This window comes from Molossus molossus, unplaced genomic scaffold (genome assembly GCF_014108415.1).
Source record: "Molossus molossus isolate mMolMol1 unplaced genomic scaffold, mMolMol1.p scaffold_m16_p_5, whole genome shotgun sequence".
Taxonomy (NCBI): Eukaryota; Metazoa; Chordata; class Mammalia; order Chiroptera; family Molossidae; genus Molossus; species Molossus molossus.
Genome location: NW_023425388.1, coordinates 8,354,644 through 8,371,804, shown reverse-complemented (window position 1 = coordinate 8,371,804; position 17,161 = coordinate 8,354,644). Strand labels below are relative to the sequence as shown.

The 17,161-nt window shown below is 49.2% G+C and overlaps 1 protein-coding gene across 1 annotated transcript in view; it reads right to left on the bottom strand.

The window, feature by feature from the left end:
- The window catches only part of DSCAM (DS cell adhesion molecule), a 575,021-nt gene that overhangs the window by 62,727 nt on the left and 495,133 nt on the right, over nucleotides 1–17,161 (bottom strand). The window contains exon 21 of the mRNA XM_036242878.1: nucleotides 3,813–3,966. Coding sequence (XP_036098771.1) covers nucleotides 3,813–3,966 — 154 coding nt within the window. The remainder of the gene's footprint in view (nucleotides 1–3,812; nucleotides 3,967–17,161) is intronic.

Genomic DNA, 17,161 nt, shown 5'->3' with positions numbered 1-17,161 from the left:
GTTGAACGTTTCTGTAGAAATGTTTGGGGACCACTGTACGTTTACGATAATCAGCGTCATCTAGACTCTTCCTGCTTTGCTGCAATGATCTTTTCCTATTGGCCCGTCTCTTCTCAGACTTCTGCTCCTTTCTCCACCCCAAGCCCCCAGATTGCCCCGTACTTGACAGAGACAAAGATGACACTGCTGGGAACTCTGCACTTCCTGCCACCAAATCCGAAAACCCACCTGTCTCCGCCTCCCTCCTCAGTCCTGCGGCGTCAGCCCTCTCCTGTATTCCCAGAGTCCCCCTCTCCACTGGAGCTCTCCCGTTGCCATAGAAACCTGCTCTGCTGCTGACGTATCACAAAGAATAGAACCAGAGCCTTTCCTTGGGGGAGACCCCAGCTCGCTCCGACTTCTCGTTCGTGTTCCTTCCAGGTGATGGATGTTTGGAGGCCGTTGTGCCAGGTGGCTCTGCTCCCTCATCTCCTCACCCAGTGTCCCCTCCCACCAAGCTGCTCTCAGGAAGGTCGGCGAGGTCCACTGTGTGGCCACCCCAAAGGGCACTTGTAAGCTCGTTTCACTTGCCCCCCAGCTGCTGCCACTGCTGGGCCTCCTCCGAGGCTCCTCGGTTGAAGTCCTGTCGCTGGTCTCTGCCTTTTCTCCTTCTCTCTGGCCCCGCCCTTTCCCTGTGCCAGCTCCTGCACCCTCCCTCTCGGATGCACGCCCAGGGCTGCTCCTGGACCTGATTGTCTGCCACTCCTCTGTCCCCCAGCTGGGCTCTTCGCACCCTCTCCATTTGTCTCCTCCCACAAGTCTCTGGAGAGCCCCAACTGCACAGCCACCTCCAAGTGGGTGCCTCTCAGTCACCTCAGATTTAACTTCCGATATGTTCGTACCTGCTCCCACCTGCTTCTGATTGCACCTCTTCCACGGGCCTCCTCATCAACACAGGACCCCTCCGCTGCGGTAACTCACGCCAAAACCCTGGCATTCACTCTTGCTCGGTCCCTGTCCACCTCCTTATCCCCTCCGAGTCCCGTTGCATCTACACCCAGGACAGCGGGGCCCGCCCACCTGTCTGCTCCCACGCCATCCAAGCCACGCTGCCTGAGTGCTCAGCCTGCCCTCCTCCTCCCGTGTTTCCCACTGTCCCCCCCGAAACCCACTCAGAATGTCGAGATCAGTGTGGCCTTAAAAACACCCCTTCCACTAATTGTCACGAATGCCCCAGACTGATGCAAGATGTCAGTGCTTGGGATACCAGGTGCCAGGCCACGCCCTCCCTCCTGTATAGCTTCACAAGCTGTTCTAAAGAGTCAGGTTTATCACACGCATACGCTCACACGATCATGTCCTTCCTCTGAGTAAAACTTTCTACAGTGTCTTCCCACTTCATCTGAAACCCCCAACACGGCCTTGAAGGTCCTGCATGTTCAGGTCCCGGCCTTCCTCCCTGGCTCACCTGAGACCCCTCCCCTCCCCACCACACTGGGGTCCAGCTCCCCTGACCTCCAACATGCTAACCTCACTCTAGGCTGGAGGCCTCCTAACGGGACGCGGTGCTCCCCCGGCTGTGCAGCCACCGGCCACCTCCAACGCGCTAAGTGACGTCCTCTCGTGCTTCTGAGAGCACTAAAGCAGTTTGCAGTTTGCATGTTATTTTGCGATGCTTTGTTTATGGACTGTCTCCCAGCCAGTTTTGAGCTCCGCAAGGGCAGGCAGAAAGCATGTGTACTTTGTATGATCCTTAGAAGCCACACTCCTGTGTGCTCAGCAAACCCTGTCACCCTTTCCTCCGGACATTCCGCCCGGCTTCATGTCCCAGCTCTGCTTTGAAATACGTGGGGCCCAGGCCTTCATCCTATACAGTGCAGTAGGGGTAAGCATGATGTGAATGTGTCCACATCTGGCTGTGAGATCTCGCTCCAGCCTTCCTGTTCTCTATCGACATGGCTGGACACGAGGGGCCCAGGACTTCAAATCCCAGGATGGAAGAAGCCTGGATCCCTGGGTCACCACATGGAACGGGCCTGGCCAGAAATGTCTGTCTTGGACGGACTGTGTTGAGCCGCAGAAACTTCCAGGATGTTTGCTTCTGCAACCAGGCACCCCTGTGTCCCCAGCATAGTGCCTGACCTACAATAGGCACCCAAGTCATTTACTAAATGACCAAATGGCATCTCATCTCCCCAGACAAGTCCCACTCCTGTGGAAGTGGCCAGTTGCCATCTGTGACTCCTGTGAGTGTCACGTCCTCCGACATTGGCCCGGCCGTTTCTGGCCATGTTGGAGATATGACATTGGACGTGACAAGTGGGGACGTCTATGTTCTGTTGCTGTTTTATCCCCCAGAGCAGTCCTCATGCCCACCGATGGTCACTGTTTAAATGTTAGAGTTTTTCTAAATGTTAGGCATGGCTGGATGTCATGACCAAAGAGTACAATTCACACACACACACACACACACACACACTCCACCAATACATTTTCTTACCAACTATATGCTTCTTCTCTCTCTGTACTGTTTCTTCCCCCTCACTAGTCTATCCTGCTTCTGTCTCATGAGCACAGGAACTTGCAGAAGTCCCCTTGGAAGCTAGTTTTCTCTCTCTGGCACCCCTCAGCCTCAGTAGTAAGGTGCCAATGTGGTATATTCCAAAGTCAGGGGCGTCTCCTGCTGGCTGGGCTTGTGCTGTAAACATCACTCCGAGGAGTGGAAGTTTAGGACGGCAGCGGCAGAACAGAAATATCTGCGCCTGTACCTCTGTGCTTCTGGGGACCAGTATGACATCTCAGTGTGAAGACGTCAGTCACTCACAGGAACTGCTTGTTTGGTGACTTCAACTGCCCACTGGTACGTGAGGTCTCTGTTTATAGCCTTATATCCACAGGGGAAGAGCAAACGGTTTTCTTATATTTGTAACATTTCAAATTCTATAGACCCAAATGTAGACATTTCTTTTTAAGAAGTGATACCGTTTTTTTGTTTTGTTTTGTTTTTAATCCTCACCCGAGGACATTTTTTTTTTTTTTTTTTTATCCTCACCCGAGGACATTTTTCCACTTTTTGTTCAGGTAGAGTGGGAGGGAGAGAGAGGAACAGAGAGAGAGAGAGAAACATCGACGTGAAAGGAACACATCGAGTGGCTGCCACCCGCACAACCGACCAGGGCCTGGGACAAACTGCAACCGAGGTACGCGCCCTTAACGGGAACCGAACCCGGGTCTCTCAGGACCGCAGGCCGACGCTCTAACCACTGAGCCAAACCGGCCAGGGCAACCTGAGGACATTTTTGCATTCATCTTCAGATAGAGTGGGGGTGGGGGGAGAAACATTGATGTCAGAGAGACACATTGACTGGCTGCCACCCACATGACCCCAACCAGAGCCGGGGACAAACTGCAACCGAGGTACGTGCCCTGAGCGGGAACTGAACCCGGGTCTCTCTGGTCTGCAGGCCGACGCACTAACCGCTGAGCCAAGCCGGCCAGGGTGTGGTACCTGCTTTGGAGGGAAGCAGACTTCCTTAGGAAGCTGCTAGGTGGTGAATTCACCTACGAAAGGGGTGAGTGGGTCTCCGTTTCCTGCTGTCCCCCAGGACGCCCCGAGCTGCGCGCCGCTCACCCTCCGCGCAGTGCTGGCCTCGGGGCGGGTTCTGTCCTGGGTCCACACAAGCCCGCTGCCGGCCAGCGGCACCACCGTTTCTTGGGCTGAAATGTGATAACCTGTGACCTTGATTTTTAGGGCAGTGCGAGCTTACGTCAGGCAGCACAGAGATGCAGACAGCCACACTGCACGGGGACGCGTCCCCCCCCCCACGGCGCACCTTTGGCCAGGGGCTCCACGGTGATGATGTCACTGCTGTTGCCTCTCCCGGCGGAGGTCGCGGCCACCACCCAGACACTGTACTGCCGGTTCCGGCTCAGGTGAGGGATCCTGTAGGAAAATGAGTCCGGAGAGGCTTCGAACTCGCTGATCACCTGTGAGAGGAGACATCAATGTTCCCACATTCAAGGAGGCAAAAGGCACAGACGCATCTCCGCAAAGAACAGTTGCTCACATCGACCCTCAGAAACAAAACCCTTCACCAACCCTTCTCTGAAAGGCTGGTTTGCTGTGTACAGAGATACGTCTCCCCAGAGTCTGCATTTTGCCACGAAGCTGCTTTGACAGCCACAGAGGAGCAATTTAACCCTTTACATGATAGGAACAGACCACACTGTTTCCAGCTGAGATGGAGTAGCGAGGACCAGATTTACCCTCCTACCCAGAACAGCCAGAGAACACAGCGAGGAAGGCTTCGCACGCCGGCCAAGGAAGGCCGGCGATCTGCTCGCACGGGAACCGGTGAGCGTTTCCCGGCCACGGCACAGAGAGGGGAACCCAGGGGGAGCCCAGCAGCTCCCCTGAGTTGAGAAGATGGAGCTGAGAGATGGGAGGAAGCCGGAGTCACAGGAAAGGGGCCGGGAAGGGGAGAGCTGCACAGAGAGAACCCTCAGAGCTGAAGAGGTGCACCTGGTACCCGGCTGAGCAGACGTACGCATGTGAGGAGCCAGCTGAGGCCCGGGCAGAAGCACCAGCATTCCCACAGGACGGGGACTGGTGCCCACTCCCACCAGACAGACCGAAACTGCAGTCACAGCATTGGGTACAGTGGCTAAGGGCCTTCCCTCGGTGGTAAGGAATAATTAGCACCAGATCAAACACCACACTGGTACTGCCTAGCAAATATTAAATGCAAGGTTCATAAAAATCAAGTATTCACAAGTTTAACTGCCTTCCAAAACAATAGTAAAAGATATTTACAGGAATAAAAATTTATTGTATTCAACAAACTAAAATGCAGTGTTTGACGTGCAATAAAAAAATGTCCAGATATAAATAACCAAAATAGCCATCAACCAATGAATGTGTAAACAAAATGGGTCCTAGCCACACAATGGAGTATCATTCAATAAAAAAAAAGAAATGAGCTAGTGATTCATGCGCCACTTGGATACATTTGGAAAACATGTGAAGTATGCAATGTCATGTGTAAGTGGAATGTGATAAGTTCCAGGTGCACGCTATTAATCCTAAGGAAACCACTGCAATGACAATGTAAATGACAAAAGAGCCAAATAAAGCTAATGAGCTAAACCAAATAAAATGGAATTATAAAAAATGTTCAATTAATCCAAAGAAGGCAGGAACAGAATAAAAAGGAAACAAATAGGACCTAAAAAGAAACAAGTAGCAAGATTGTAAAGTTATACCAATATATATCAAGAGTTATATTAAGCGTCAATGATTTAAAATCCCAATTAAAGGCAGACAGTTAGCCTAAATGTGAAAGCAGTCCTCGACTATATGCTTCCCACAATGTTGTCCAAATATAAACACACAAGTAGGTTAAAAATAAAAGGACAGAAAATCGATTTCATACTAATACTAATAAAATAAAGCTGCCGTTTCTATGTTAATATTAGACAAAGTAGATTTATGAGGAAAGACTATTACCTGTGATAAATAAGGTAATTTCATAATGATAAAGGGATCAAGTCATCAAAAGGACACAGCAATCCTCAACGTGTATGAACTTAATAACAAAGCTTCAAAAAAACATGAAGCCAAGCCCGACAGAAGGGAAGACAGACGGGTCAAACCCCTTGGAAACGAAGTATATGAAACAGGTAGGCTGATGTTAGACGCGTTTAACAGGTGGGGGATGCTGTGGGCGGAGCGTTTGTGATCCCCCCACATTTCTGTGTTGAAGTCCTACTTGCTGAGGTGTTTGCCATTTGGGGGTGGGGCTTTGGGAGGCAATTAGATGAGTGTCCTAGTCAGGAGATAAAGAGACCAGAGCCGCTCTCTCTTTGCCTTGTGAGGATGTAACAGGAAACCTGGGCACGGAGCCTCACCAGCCACTGGATCTGGAACTTTCCAGCTTCCTGAACCGGGAGAAATAATTATCTATTGTGTGAGCCACCCAGTCTGTGTGTGTGTGTGTGTGTGTGTGTGGTTTTTTTTTTTTTTTTAAATCTGACTAAGGCAAGAAAACGAAGGCACAGAGACAGTGAGTGACTCACTCGGGTCACACTCCCAGGCAAGGTGAGCAGAGGCTTAAGCTCAGTCCTTCCAAGGCTGGTGCTGTCTCTTCACTGTCCACACTGCCACTTACAGGCAACCACACGGGAAGGACTTCCTTTGACCCTAGAGGGCTGTTTGGCAAACCTTTGTAGGTCTGTAGGCTGCACCACCTGCAAAGCCAACTCTGCAATGAAGCAGGGATGCAACTGTTAACCAGAGCTCTTAGCTGTCGTAGATGTCATGCTTCCTCCCTAAAAAATGTCCGTTGTGATTAAAGGGAGACAATAGGGCAAGATTAAGCTGTGCATATACACTTCGGGGTGCACGTGTGCATGTGTGTGCACCGATCTGTACTCCACCCGCCCCCAGGCCCCGCCCCCAGGCCCCACCCCTGCACACACCCGTCCTGTCTTGTATTGGGAAAAGCATCCGAGAAATGAACCCCTCCAGCAGTTCAGAGGGAATTTGGGCTGTTTCCAGGCAGACCGAGGAGACAATCCCGACTGTGGGTACTTGTGTTCTGTGATGCTCCAAGGCTGTGCTGTTGCCCAATTAACTCCACAAAGGTTAATGATGTGCGAATTACAACAACTGCTCTTACTGAACATTAAGTATCAACAGAGTCTTAAAATATATTTACAAAATAAAGATTTCCTGCAAAGAATACATAGCTTTTACTTACAATAAGTATCCCATCAGGTACAGTTCGACCTTGACTACCTCCAAAATAAGCACAAGACATGGCTAAAATCTATGATTAAAATATGAATTTCCATGTGGAACAACATTGGTTTCACCGTTTATATAGAAGGTTGACCCAAAGCTAAAGGAGCAAAGGTCCATTTATAGAAACATCCTCCGTACAACGCTGTTTCTGCTTGGATGAGGATGGAAAGTCAGAGTCAAGCTGTTCAGGCTCCTATTGGTTATTTGGGAAGGTCTGTCACAGGGCATTGCTACCCTCTGATGCCACCCACTCCCTGAAGTCTGCCATCATTAGGTACCACTTTTTCGGACTCAGTAGAAGAGTAAGGAGAAAGTTGCCCACTGAACAATTTAAACGGTTGAAGTGTTGATTCATTGTCTTTGTAATATCTGTAACTGGCTATTAAACGTGACTTTTGCTGTTGTCTTGACGTTTTAGCAATAGCCTTCAAAGGTGACAATGGTCCCCAAAAGGACAGCGACCCTGTTTCCTAACAGGACACGTGAAGCCGTCTATGCAGGGTTTGCCCATCGTCCATCTCTGGGCCCCATAAGAGGCTGAGTCAGGAATAGGATGTTCTTGCTGAGGGATGTATAGATCCATACAACATATCTTTTCTCCAGCTGCTTTTCAAGGCTTCTTTTTATTCCCTAGGGGTGGGAAGGGGGTTTTAACTCCAAGGAAACCACTCCGAGAGCTTGGAGTCTGGAAGGACATGAGGTTGGTGAGTCACACCTGCGAAGACTAAAGGGTCTGGTCAGCCCTGCTCACAGCAGCAGAGAAGGGTATACTGGGACGGGCTGGGTTCAGGGTGGTTACAGGTGGATCCCGTAGGCGCGGGCACGGCTGGGTGTCTCTGAGGGATGCCCATAGGCAAGGATGCCTCCCGTAGAGGAGTGTACTGCAAATATCTCACGTTTATTTCAAACAGCATCACTTATCAATAAATGGTGCACAAGTCAACCACTGTTAACAAGTTCAAGAGGTGGCAACATTTAAGAGTAAAAGAGCGAAATGAGAAACAAATTAATCAGAAGCTCACTCCGGGTCGTAAAGCAAGTCTGTTTGATTAGATCCCTCTCCTTAGTGCTCAGTCCAAACACCTGTTCTGTGAAAGAGGGGTGGCGTATGCACCTTGCTTCCGTGTGGAACATTCCTCAGCATTCTAATATGACCTATAATGCCATCGATTATATTTACATTTCATTCATTGTCTTCTTGTCGGATACCAGATTTCCCCACACGCCGATTTGACCGTGTTTAAGTTGACTTGCTGATTTCTACATTTTAGCAGAAATGTGACATTCCTTCCAAATACGGGGGACGTTCAATGAGAAGAGATTGATTTTATTTCCAGACTTCTGATACTTCGGCAAGGTGGATATAACAAAGACTCTGAAGTATTAGATAAGCATGAGAGATAGAAAGAAACAAAGCGGAACTTGCCTTTCAAGGGTAACCAGGTACAAAATTGTGGCATATAGAAGCTCCCGGTGTTTCTTAGGATTTAATACATCAAATATGGCAGGAGGGGGCATGTGTGGGGAGGGGAGAAAGACAGTTTTCTCAATATTTAAATACCCAAATGTTTAATTTTCTTCTAGTAGATCTTTAATTCTTAGGTTCATCATCTTCAGAGTTGACAACCATTCTAGAAGATTTCATTGTGCCCCAAATGTGAACTAATCATGAATGCATGACTATAATTGGGCTAAACATATGTTTTAGGGGAATGACCTGTTAGTTCATGACCTGTGGGAATACAGAGACAATCAAGATTACGAAAACTTGGGTAGCCGTGGTTCTGGGGGGGGAATTCTGCCCCATGGCTCTCTAAATTCTGCTCTGCCTGGCGTGACGAAGTAGACACGTGGACTGCGGCTGCCAACTAGCTGTGCCTATCATACATTCCTGTTAGCCACTTGAGAAAAAGTCTGTTCTTTCTCATCTACAGAGTGTTTAAACATGTTAATTCTACCAGAATCCGGAGTTAACCTAACACTGATTAGTTGCCCACTCTCAATGGAAATAGTTCTAAGTGGAAGCCAAGTTATTTCTTCTTGGTCTATCAGAGATCACAGAGTGAGGAGAGCAGGTTTTAATTGATGTCCCACAACAGAAACAGTCCAGAGTGTTCTTTTTTTTTTTTTTTATCCTCACCCGAGGATATTTTTCCATTTTTTGTACAGATAGAGTGGGAGGGAGAGAGAGGAAGGGAGAGAGAGAAACATCGACGTGAAGGGACACATCGCGTGGCTGCCACCCGCACGACCAACCAGGGCCGGGGACAAACTGCAACCGAAGTACGTACCCTTAGCGGAAACCGAACCCGGGTCTCTCAGGACCGCAGGCCGACGCTCTAACCGCTGAGCCAAACTGGCCAGGGCCAGAGTGTTCTTGAAGGAAGACTTTGGTCTTCTGTTTGAGACACATTTAAAACATAACACAGGTATGCAGCCTGTCTGCTGAGCTATGACCACGACTGCACTGAAATGTTCAGTTCAGGGTTTCCACATGCCAACAATACTCCGTCGGAGTGTGGAGACCGCGGCTGGTGGCCGGTGGCCCGGGCACAGCACGTCCGGGGCCAGCCGTACACACTCTCTGTCCTGCGTGTCTCCGCTTTGGTTGTGGTAAGAACATTTTTGCAAAAGCTCTTAGCGCCAGGCTTAGTAATAGTAAAAGCTCACAAATAGCTGCTGAGTTTGAAAGCACTCGCATTTATTGAGTTCAATCCATTGCGTAAATTATACGCTCAGTTCCTGTCCCAAGGGAACGAGAAATGATCAGGGCTTGGCAAACGGGGGATTAATTAAAAGGAGGCCAGGTAGGGTTCTGACACATTTCTGCTAAAATCTGGGAACAGAATCACGTGAGTTCCCTTTGTGAAACTATTCCTGTTGTAGTTGAGGACGTGACTAATATTGGCAAAATGGCTAGGAAAATAAATGAAAACTTCATAAGTTTGATTAATATATATATATAGAGAGAGAAAGTTTTTTTTAAAACCTCACCCGAGGATATATATACATGTATTTTTTTCATTTATCGGTAGAGTAGGAAGGAGAGGGAGAGAGAGAGACAGAGAGAGAGAGACATTGATGTGAGAGGGACACATCGACTGGCTGCCTCCCGCACGACCCCGACCAGGGCCGGGGCTGAACAGCAGCCGAAGTACATGCCCTTGCCTGGAATTGAACCCGTGACTCTTTGGTCCACGGGATGACGCTCTAACCACTAAGCCAAACTGGCCAGGGCTGGCTGAAGTAAGTTTCCTTAATAAAGCTTCTGACATGTTTGCCTTCCTAAAATTGTCCCCAGAGTGGAAAATGGTATAAACACTGCAACACCCAGCCGGCCAGCGCCCATCAGGTGCTCCGCCTTTCAGGGCTGGGGTGGAGGCGTGGCGTCCGGGACCTGACAGCACACTCCTGGGAGGACGGGGCGGTGGCGTCCCGGGACCTGACAGCACGCTCCTGTGAGGATGGGGCGGTGGCGTCCAGGGACCTGACAGCACACTCCTGTGAGGACGGGGCAGTGGCGTCCAGGGACCTGACAGCACACTCCCGGGAGGACGGGGCGATGGTGTCCCGGGGACCTGACAGCACACTCCTGGGAGGACGGGGCGGTGGCGTCCCGGGACCTGACAGCACACTCCTGTGAGGACGGGACGGTGGCGTCCAGGGACCTGACAGCACACTCCTGTGAGGACGGGACTTTGGCGTCCCGGGACCTGACAGCACACTCCCGTGAGGACGGGGCGGTGGCTGGGGTCCTAGTGCTTCCGTGTCGCTCCACCAAAAGCGGGGAACAGTGTCTTCTAGACTTGCTTTTGCTACAGAATTATTTTGCCTTATGGTTTTGGTATAATCTTTCTCCTTTCGTGTCTAAACCAGTAAATAAGACACAATTGGCCACCGTGAGGGATATTAAAGGCTCATTAATAATTTCTGTAAAACTGGATGTTTCCCCAATAATTGCTGAATTCACTTCCAATCCCTCACACTAGTTAGCTCTGCAAATGGACTTACAAAGCTTGTGAGCCCTCTCGAATCCCCTCCATCCGGTGCCCTAACTGCCCTTCATCTGTGTCTCTTAGGATCCTGATGTTTATTCCACTTCGGATCACAGCCATGCCTTCCCCCACCTCCCAGGGCTGGGTGGAGCCCAGGCTCTGTGCTGGGCCCTGCCTCCCTCTCCCTCCCCCCGCCTCCCCCTCCCTCCCCCTGTCTCCCCCTGTCTCCCCCTGCCTCCCCCTCCCTCCCCCTGTCTCCCTCTCTCTCCCCCTGCCTCCCCCTCCCTCCCCCTGTCTCCCCTCCTCCCCCTGCCTCCCGCTCCCTCCCCCTGTCTCCTCCTGTATACCCCTGCCTCCCCCTCTCTCCCCCTGTCTCCCCTTCCCTCCCCCTGTCTCCCCCTCCCTCCCCCTGTCTCCCCTCCTCCCCCTGCCTCCCTCTCCCTCCCCCTGTCTCCCCCTGCCTCCCCCTGTCTCCCCCTGCCTCCCCCCTCCCCCGTCTCCCCTGTCTCCCCCTGCCTCCCTCTCTCTCCCCCTGCCTCCCCCTGTCTCCCCCCTGTCTCCCCCTGCCTCCCCCTGCCTCCCCCTGTCTCCTCCTGCCTCCCCCTCCCTCTCGCTCCCTTCCCCCCTCCCTCCCCTGCCTCCCTCTCTCTCCCCCTGTCTCCCCCTCCCTCCCCCTGCCTCCCCCTCCCTCCTCCTCCCGCCTCCCCCCTCAGGCAGAGCCTTGGCCTGCTCATTGCCCATTAGGATAACTAAGGAAATGTCTGTTGTATTAAGTGAATTTAATAACGACCTAGAAATTATTTGAATCTAATAAAAAAATGGATAGAGAGCAGGCTGCTCAGATCAAAGTATTTCGAGTGTCTGATGGATAGTAAAAAATGCCACTTAAAAATTCAATTAGCTTTTTGAATAAAATCTAATTCTATCGAAGAAGAATGGTGCTTTGAAAAGTTCTATATCTAAGTATTAACATGCAGGGTTTGTTTGTTTGTTTGTTTTGTTTTGTTTTTAACTCAAATGCTCTGATTTTATAGATAAAATGTTTGCAGCAGTAATTTTTAAAAAAATCTCCCCCAAAGCAGAATAAACAAAACAAGTAGCTCTTTTCATTACGGGGCAATAGCACTTTCAAAACATATAAATCTTCCCTTCTGGTGCAGAGACACAGCCCGGCTTACCTTGGGAACAGGCAGTCAGCTGGCTTGGTTTAAGGTGCCTCTGTTTTTAAAATCTTATCTGTAATACATTTTGATTCCATTTATTTTCATTTTATGTCAATATTTTCATCTCTTAAAGCAGAGAATAAAGCACAAAGATCTTCCCAGCACGTACAGAAAAATTAGTATATCAAAAATATGTATTTTATGCCCAGCCGTGGTGGCTCAGTGGTTGAGCATTGACCCATGCACCAGGAGGTCGCTGGTTCGATTCCTGGTCAGGGCACATGCCCAGGTTTGGGCCCAATCCCCAGTGGGGGGCATGCAGGAGGAGGCCAATCGATGTTTCTATCTCTCTCTCCCCCTTAAAAATCAATAAAGAAAAAAAAAAAAGTGTTTTATCCCAGTCCATTTTGGTGGTTTCCTCTGCTCTTTACTGAAATCCTGTAGTTGCTGTTTTGTGTATGACTATTGGCTACTTTAAAAAAAGCCTTCCAAATGTAACATAGTTTACTTTGGGGCCTTCCAAAATAAAAATCATTGTTACAATGTCTTGCACTTGAATTAAAGTTGATGTCCAGAAAAAGATGAAAGAAATCGTCTCTCCATGTTATTGTGAAGATCGGGGCACCGTCCAGTCAGCCAGACTGGCGTCCCAGGAGGCTTGCTTTTCCCTGGTTCTCTCTCACCCAACCCCCTCAGTTGCCCACACTTTTGCTCATCCCTTCTCTGGTGTCATGCCCTCTGCCACGCAAATGATCGACCTGTAAATGCATTTAATTTAACTTGATTGCGATCACCTATTCAATGTATTCTGCCCAAAGACCTAGTTTAGCATCATTATCACATGGAAGAAAGAAATTAGTGAGACTGGCTATTCTTGGTAATATAAAGAATATGTGCATAATAGACAGTACTGGAAAAAATAGCTATTTTCATGACATCTTCATTGGAAAATATTTGAAGCCAATTTGTTTCCTTAAGTAGTAGCCATGTCTGTGTGAGGCCAGGTTAAAAAGAGATGTTTCCAAGCTGAAGTCTTGCAGAGCTGGTTGATCCAAAGGGCACTTTAATCTGGGGCTCCAGGGGAAGCAGGAGCAGCGATGGGGGAGCACATTCAAGGGGACACACACCAGCTGTCTGGTCTGACTGAGGGCCATCGCAAAGCCAGACTCAACTGGCAATTTATCTGCAAAATTGGGCAGGCTGTCTTAAGAGACTAGGCTTCAAATGAGATGTCTGGGCTTGTTTCTCTTTTCTTCTGCTCCATCAAGTACGAAATTGGGCTCAGGATTTTATTTATTTATTCATTCCTCACCCAAGGACATTTTTGCATTTATCCTCAGATAAAGCGGGAGGGAGAGAGGGAAGAAGAGAGAGAGAGAGAAACATCGATGTGAGAGAGACACATGGAGTGGTTATTACCTACACGACCCCAACCGGGACCAGGGATGAACCACAACCAAGGTACGTGCCCTTAGTGGAAACTGAACCCGGGACTCTCCGGTCCGTGGGCTGATGCTCTAACCACTGAGAAAACCGGCCAAGGCAGGATTTTATAGGCTATGGTTTCTCTCAACTTTAGAGTACATGTCCCTTGCGATTGACCAATTATAGCCTCTGGAAGTTTCCCTTGATTCCAAGTGAATCTGAATGACCACTACAATAACAAAAAAGAAAATTAAAATACAGGTTCCACAGAAAGATTGAGCGGTTACTGGCTGGTTCGTTGAGAAAGAAAGCCCATTTTTAGAGGAGTAGATGATAAAAGGTAACATGTAACCCACCCCCCACGCCCTGAAAGAATCAAAGTCTAATAAATAGATGTAAATTGCAACATGAACATTTCTAAGAATATTTAGAATCAGTTCCATCGGGATTGGCCATGAAATACCGAGGTTATTTCCCAGGAAACTTCAGGAATATACTTCCCCAGAGGTTTTATAAAACCAGAATTGGTTGTCACAGGCCTGGGACGCTCAGAAGCAGCTTTCTCTCAAGGAAACGTGTCCAGGTGTTTTGCAGCCACGCGTGGGTACGCTCAGGTTGCTGGGCGCTGGAGTCCACCTGGTTATCACAGGGCACAAGAGCTGGCACATGCCTGCCAGACGGGTACGCCACGGGGCTCTGATGAACAAGACTAGCTGCATGTGTGTAAATGGAACACGATGGCTTCCTTGGGCCAGCCTGTGAAATCTCCATCATTTCCAGCTTTGTCATCACAGAAAAAAGAGACCCACCATGAGGTCATTTAGACAGAGCTATGGAAGAATGATTTCCGTGTCAGTGATTTAGAAGCACAGGCATCCTAGCTAGCTCCTTCCGAGACAGAAAACATCCCAGAGATTATCGCACACTTTCCTGCCTTATTAAGCGGAAATTTCATCATACAATTTAACGTCTATTGAATGACTCACAGCCATGCTTCATAAGAGTTAGTTCAATGCAACATTTGCTGAATATCCACTATTTCCGCACAATGCCAGGTTTTTAAAAGGCATAATGACGACTAATTGTGGCTTCTGCACTCAAGAAGCTGACAAGTCACTACGGGGCTCCAACTGTGCCCCTGTCTAACAGTAATGCTGTCCTCGTTATGTCCTCGTTATGTCGGTGCTGGGGACCACGGAGGTGAGATGGAGCCAGCGTCCCGGGGAGGGGGCAGGCTGGCGGGTGAAGAGCCCGGCCTCTGAGCTCGGACACCTGCAGGTGGCAACCCTGTCCTTACCTCGCTGAGCTGCGGGGTTCTAGCCAGACTGCACATCATCCACCACTACAGGGGAGGTAATGAAAACTACGCCTCCTGCATAAAACAGGCATCGGGATTAACTGACGAAAAACCGTAATTTTAAAGACTGTGGGTCACAGAAGCAATTGAGTGGGTCATGGCAATCATGTACAAAATAAAATTTAAAAAATCCGACAGGACAGAAAATATCAGAGTGCATCACGTACAGTACGTTTGTTTGTGAAGCTTTTGTTGTGTGTGTGTCCTGGCTTGTGGCTGTAAAATGTATTTCCTACTGTGAGTCGTGAAAAAGCAAGATCGGAAACCAGAGGCATAAAGTGTTTCTCACATAGTGACTAGAGTATAGCAATATTTAAAAATGGTCTTAGGATTCCAGATGAGCCTTAAGAATAAGCATTTTTACATAGGAGGATGACAGGGAGAAGGCAAGAGGACCTGACACTCACAGACACACACTCAGACACACTCACAGACACACACACACTCACACACAGGTACACACACACTCACACACAGGTACACACACACACTTACATGAGACCTGGCACGGCTCAGCTATTGGATGGGGAAGGTTAGTAGGATATGAGACTGGCAGAAGTTGGAGCTGAATTGTGGAAATCTGTCCAGGTCATCTTGGTAATTTTGAACTCTTTTTTTAGCTAAAAAGGAAGAGTTCATGAAATTTTCACAAGGAAGCGGCATGATCAGACCTAGAATCGGAAAGAGTAACCTTGCCGGCCAGGCGGACGGTGGACTGGGAGAGGCAGGGAGTGGAAACGGTCCGACGGAGCCTGGGCCCCCGTGAGGACCGAACCAAGGCAAGGGCGTGGGTGTGAGAGGAGGAGGGGGATGGGAAGACGGTCTAACCACTAGGCTGTGCACCTGAAACTAATACAAAACAACATAGGCTGTACGCTGTGACTGGACAAACGTAAAGGAAAAGATCGCAGAGGAAATCCTCGTGACCGAATGTCATGTGGGGGATGCTTTTCCTCTGGTCATAATTCCCTTGCACCAGGTGAAATCCCCCTCCTGCAAGCCAGGGCTGGACATATGTCTCAAGAAACCATCTCCAACCTGTGCTCCTGTGCCATCCCGTGCCAAGCATACCACTACTGTGCCCTTTGCCACATCACACCAAACGGTGACAACCTCTGGTACTTTCCACCCTCCCTAGAAACAGGAACGCAAGAAAGCCCCTCTGTCCTTTGTCCTTGCAGTTGCATGGTTGTCATTAGAGCAGTTCTCCAAACATTCTGGTTTTCTTGTCTGCTGGCTATATGCTAGGATTGTCCTTCCTGGCTCCCTGGTGGTTGGTGAGGTTCTGTGATGAATTCTGGCCAGCGATTGTTGCTGGAGCATTTTATATCTATGTCAGACCCTCCAGAGATTTCTGTTCCCCGCCATAAACCCTGGGTCTTCCCAGAGAGAAGATCACACAGAACAGAGCCATCTGCTCGCGATGGACATGAGTGCGAAAGAAAAATAACTGTCTGCCGGTATAAGTCACTGAGATTTCTAGGCTTGTTTGTTACACAGTATCACTCAGCTTCCCCTGACTGATACACCCGGACCTGGCTCAGCCCTTCGCCGGGAGCAGTGCTCCCACCTGTGTGCCGGGTGAAAGGAAATGATTCAGTAAGCTCTCCGATCGCGAGAAGTCAGAGGTAACGGGACAGCTTCTGCTCCGAAGAAAAAGGCGATTGTCAGATCATTAGCTTAGTTGGAAAACAGCAGAGAAGGGGCGGGAATGAATTTGGTTCTGGACATGTTGGATGTGGTGGGGTCCCCATGAAGACACGGGTGGCAGAAATTTGGAAATACAAGTTCTCTAAGATGGTCAAGGTTAGAGATAAAATGTTTGAACTGCTTGACGTCGTATGGTGGTTAAATTATGAGAATGATTCGCGGAGATAACAAAGAATATGGAAAGAGGTAAAGGATGAGTGTTGGAAAATGCTGACATGGAAGGGTGGGGTGTCCCCTGCCGTGGGGAGAGAAAGCATCACAGAGAAAGAATACAAGAATAATGGAAGGTAAGAGAGAATGAACTTAAAAAGAAATAGCTATACAACAGGATGCTATGCTAAAACTTAAAATAGGAAGACCACCACCTCTTCCTAAGAGTAGTAGCATTTTACGCTGGGGAGGTGCCTGGTGACTTCTGCGAGGGGAACAGGAATGTCGCAATGAGTATCACGGGTATGTGCGGAGACGGCCACATCAGATGCGACCTGCCTGATCCCAGATAGCGCTGCTTCTTGCCTTGAGGTTCCTGGGCACTTGGGGCTCTCAGAAGCCGCTCTCTCTTGTCCCCACTGCAGCTTTAAACATTTTAAAAATCTTTTTTCTTTATTGGTTTTAGAGAGAGAGGAAGGGAGAGGGAGACAGAGATAGAAACACCGATGAGAGAGAACATCGACTGGCTGCCTCCTGCACGCCCCCCACTGTGGATCAGGCCCATCACCTGGGCATGTGC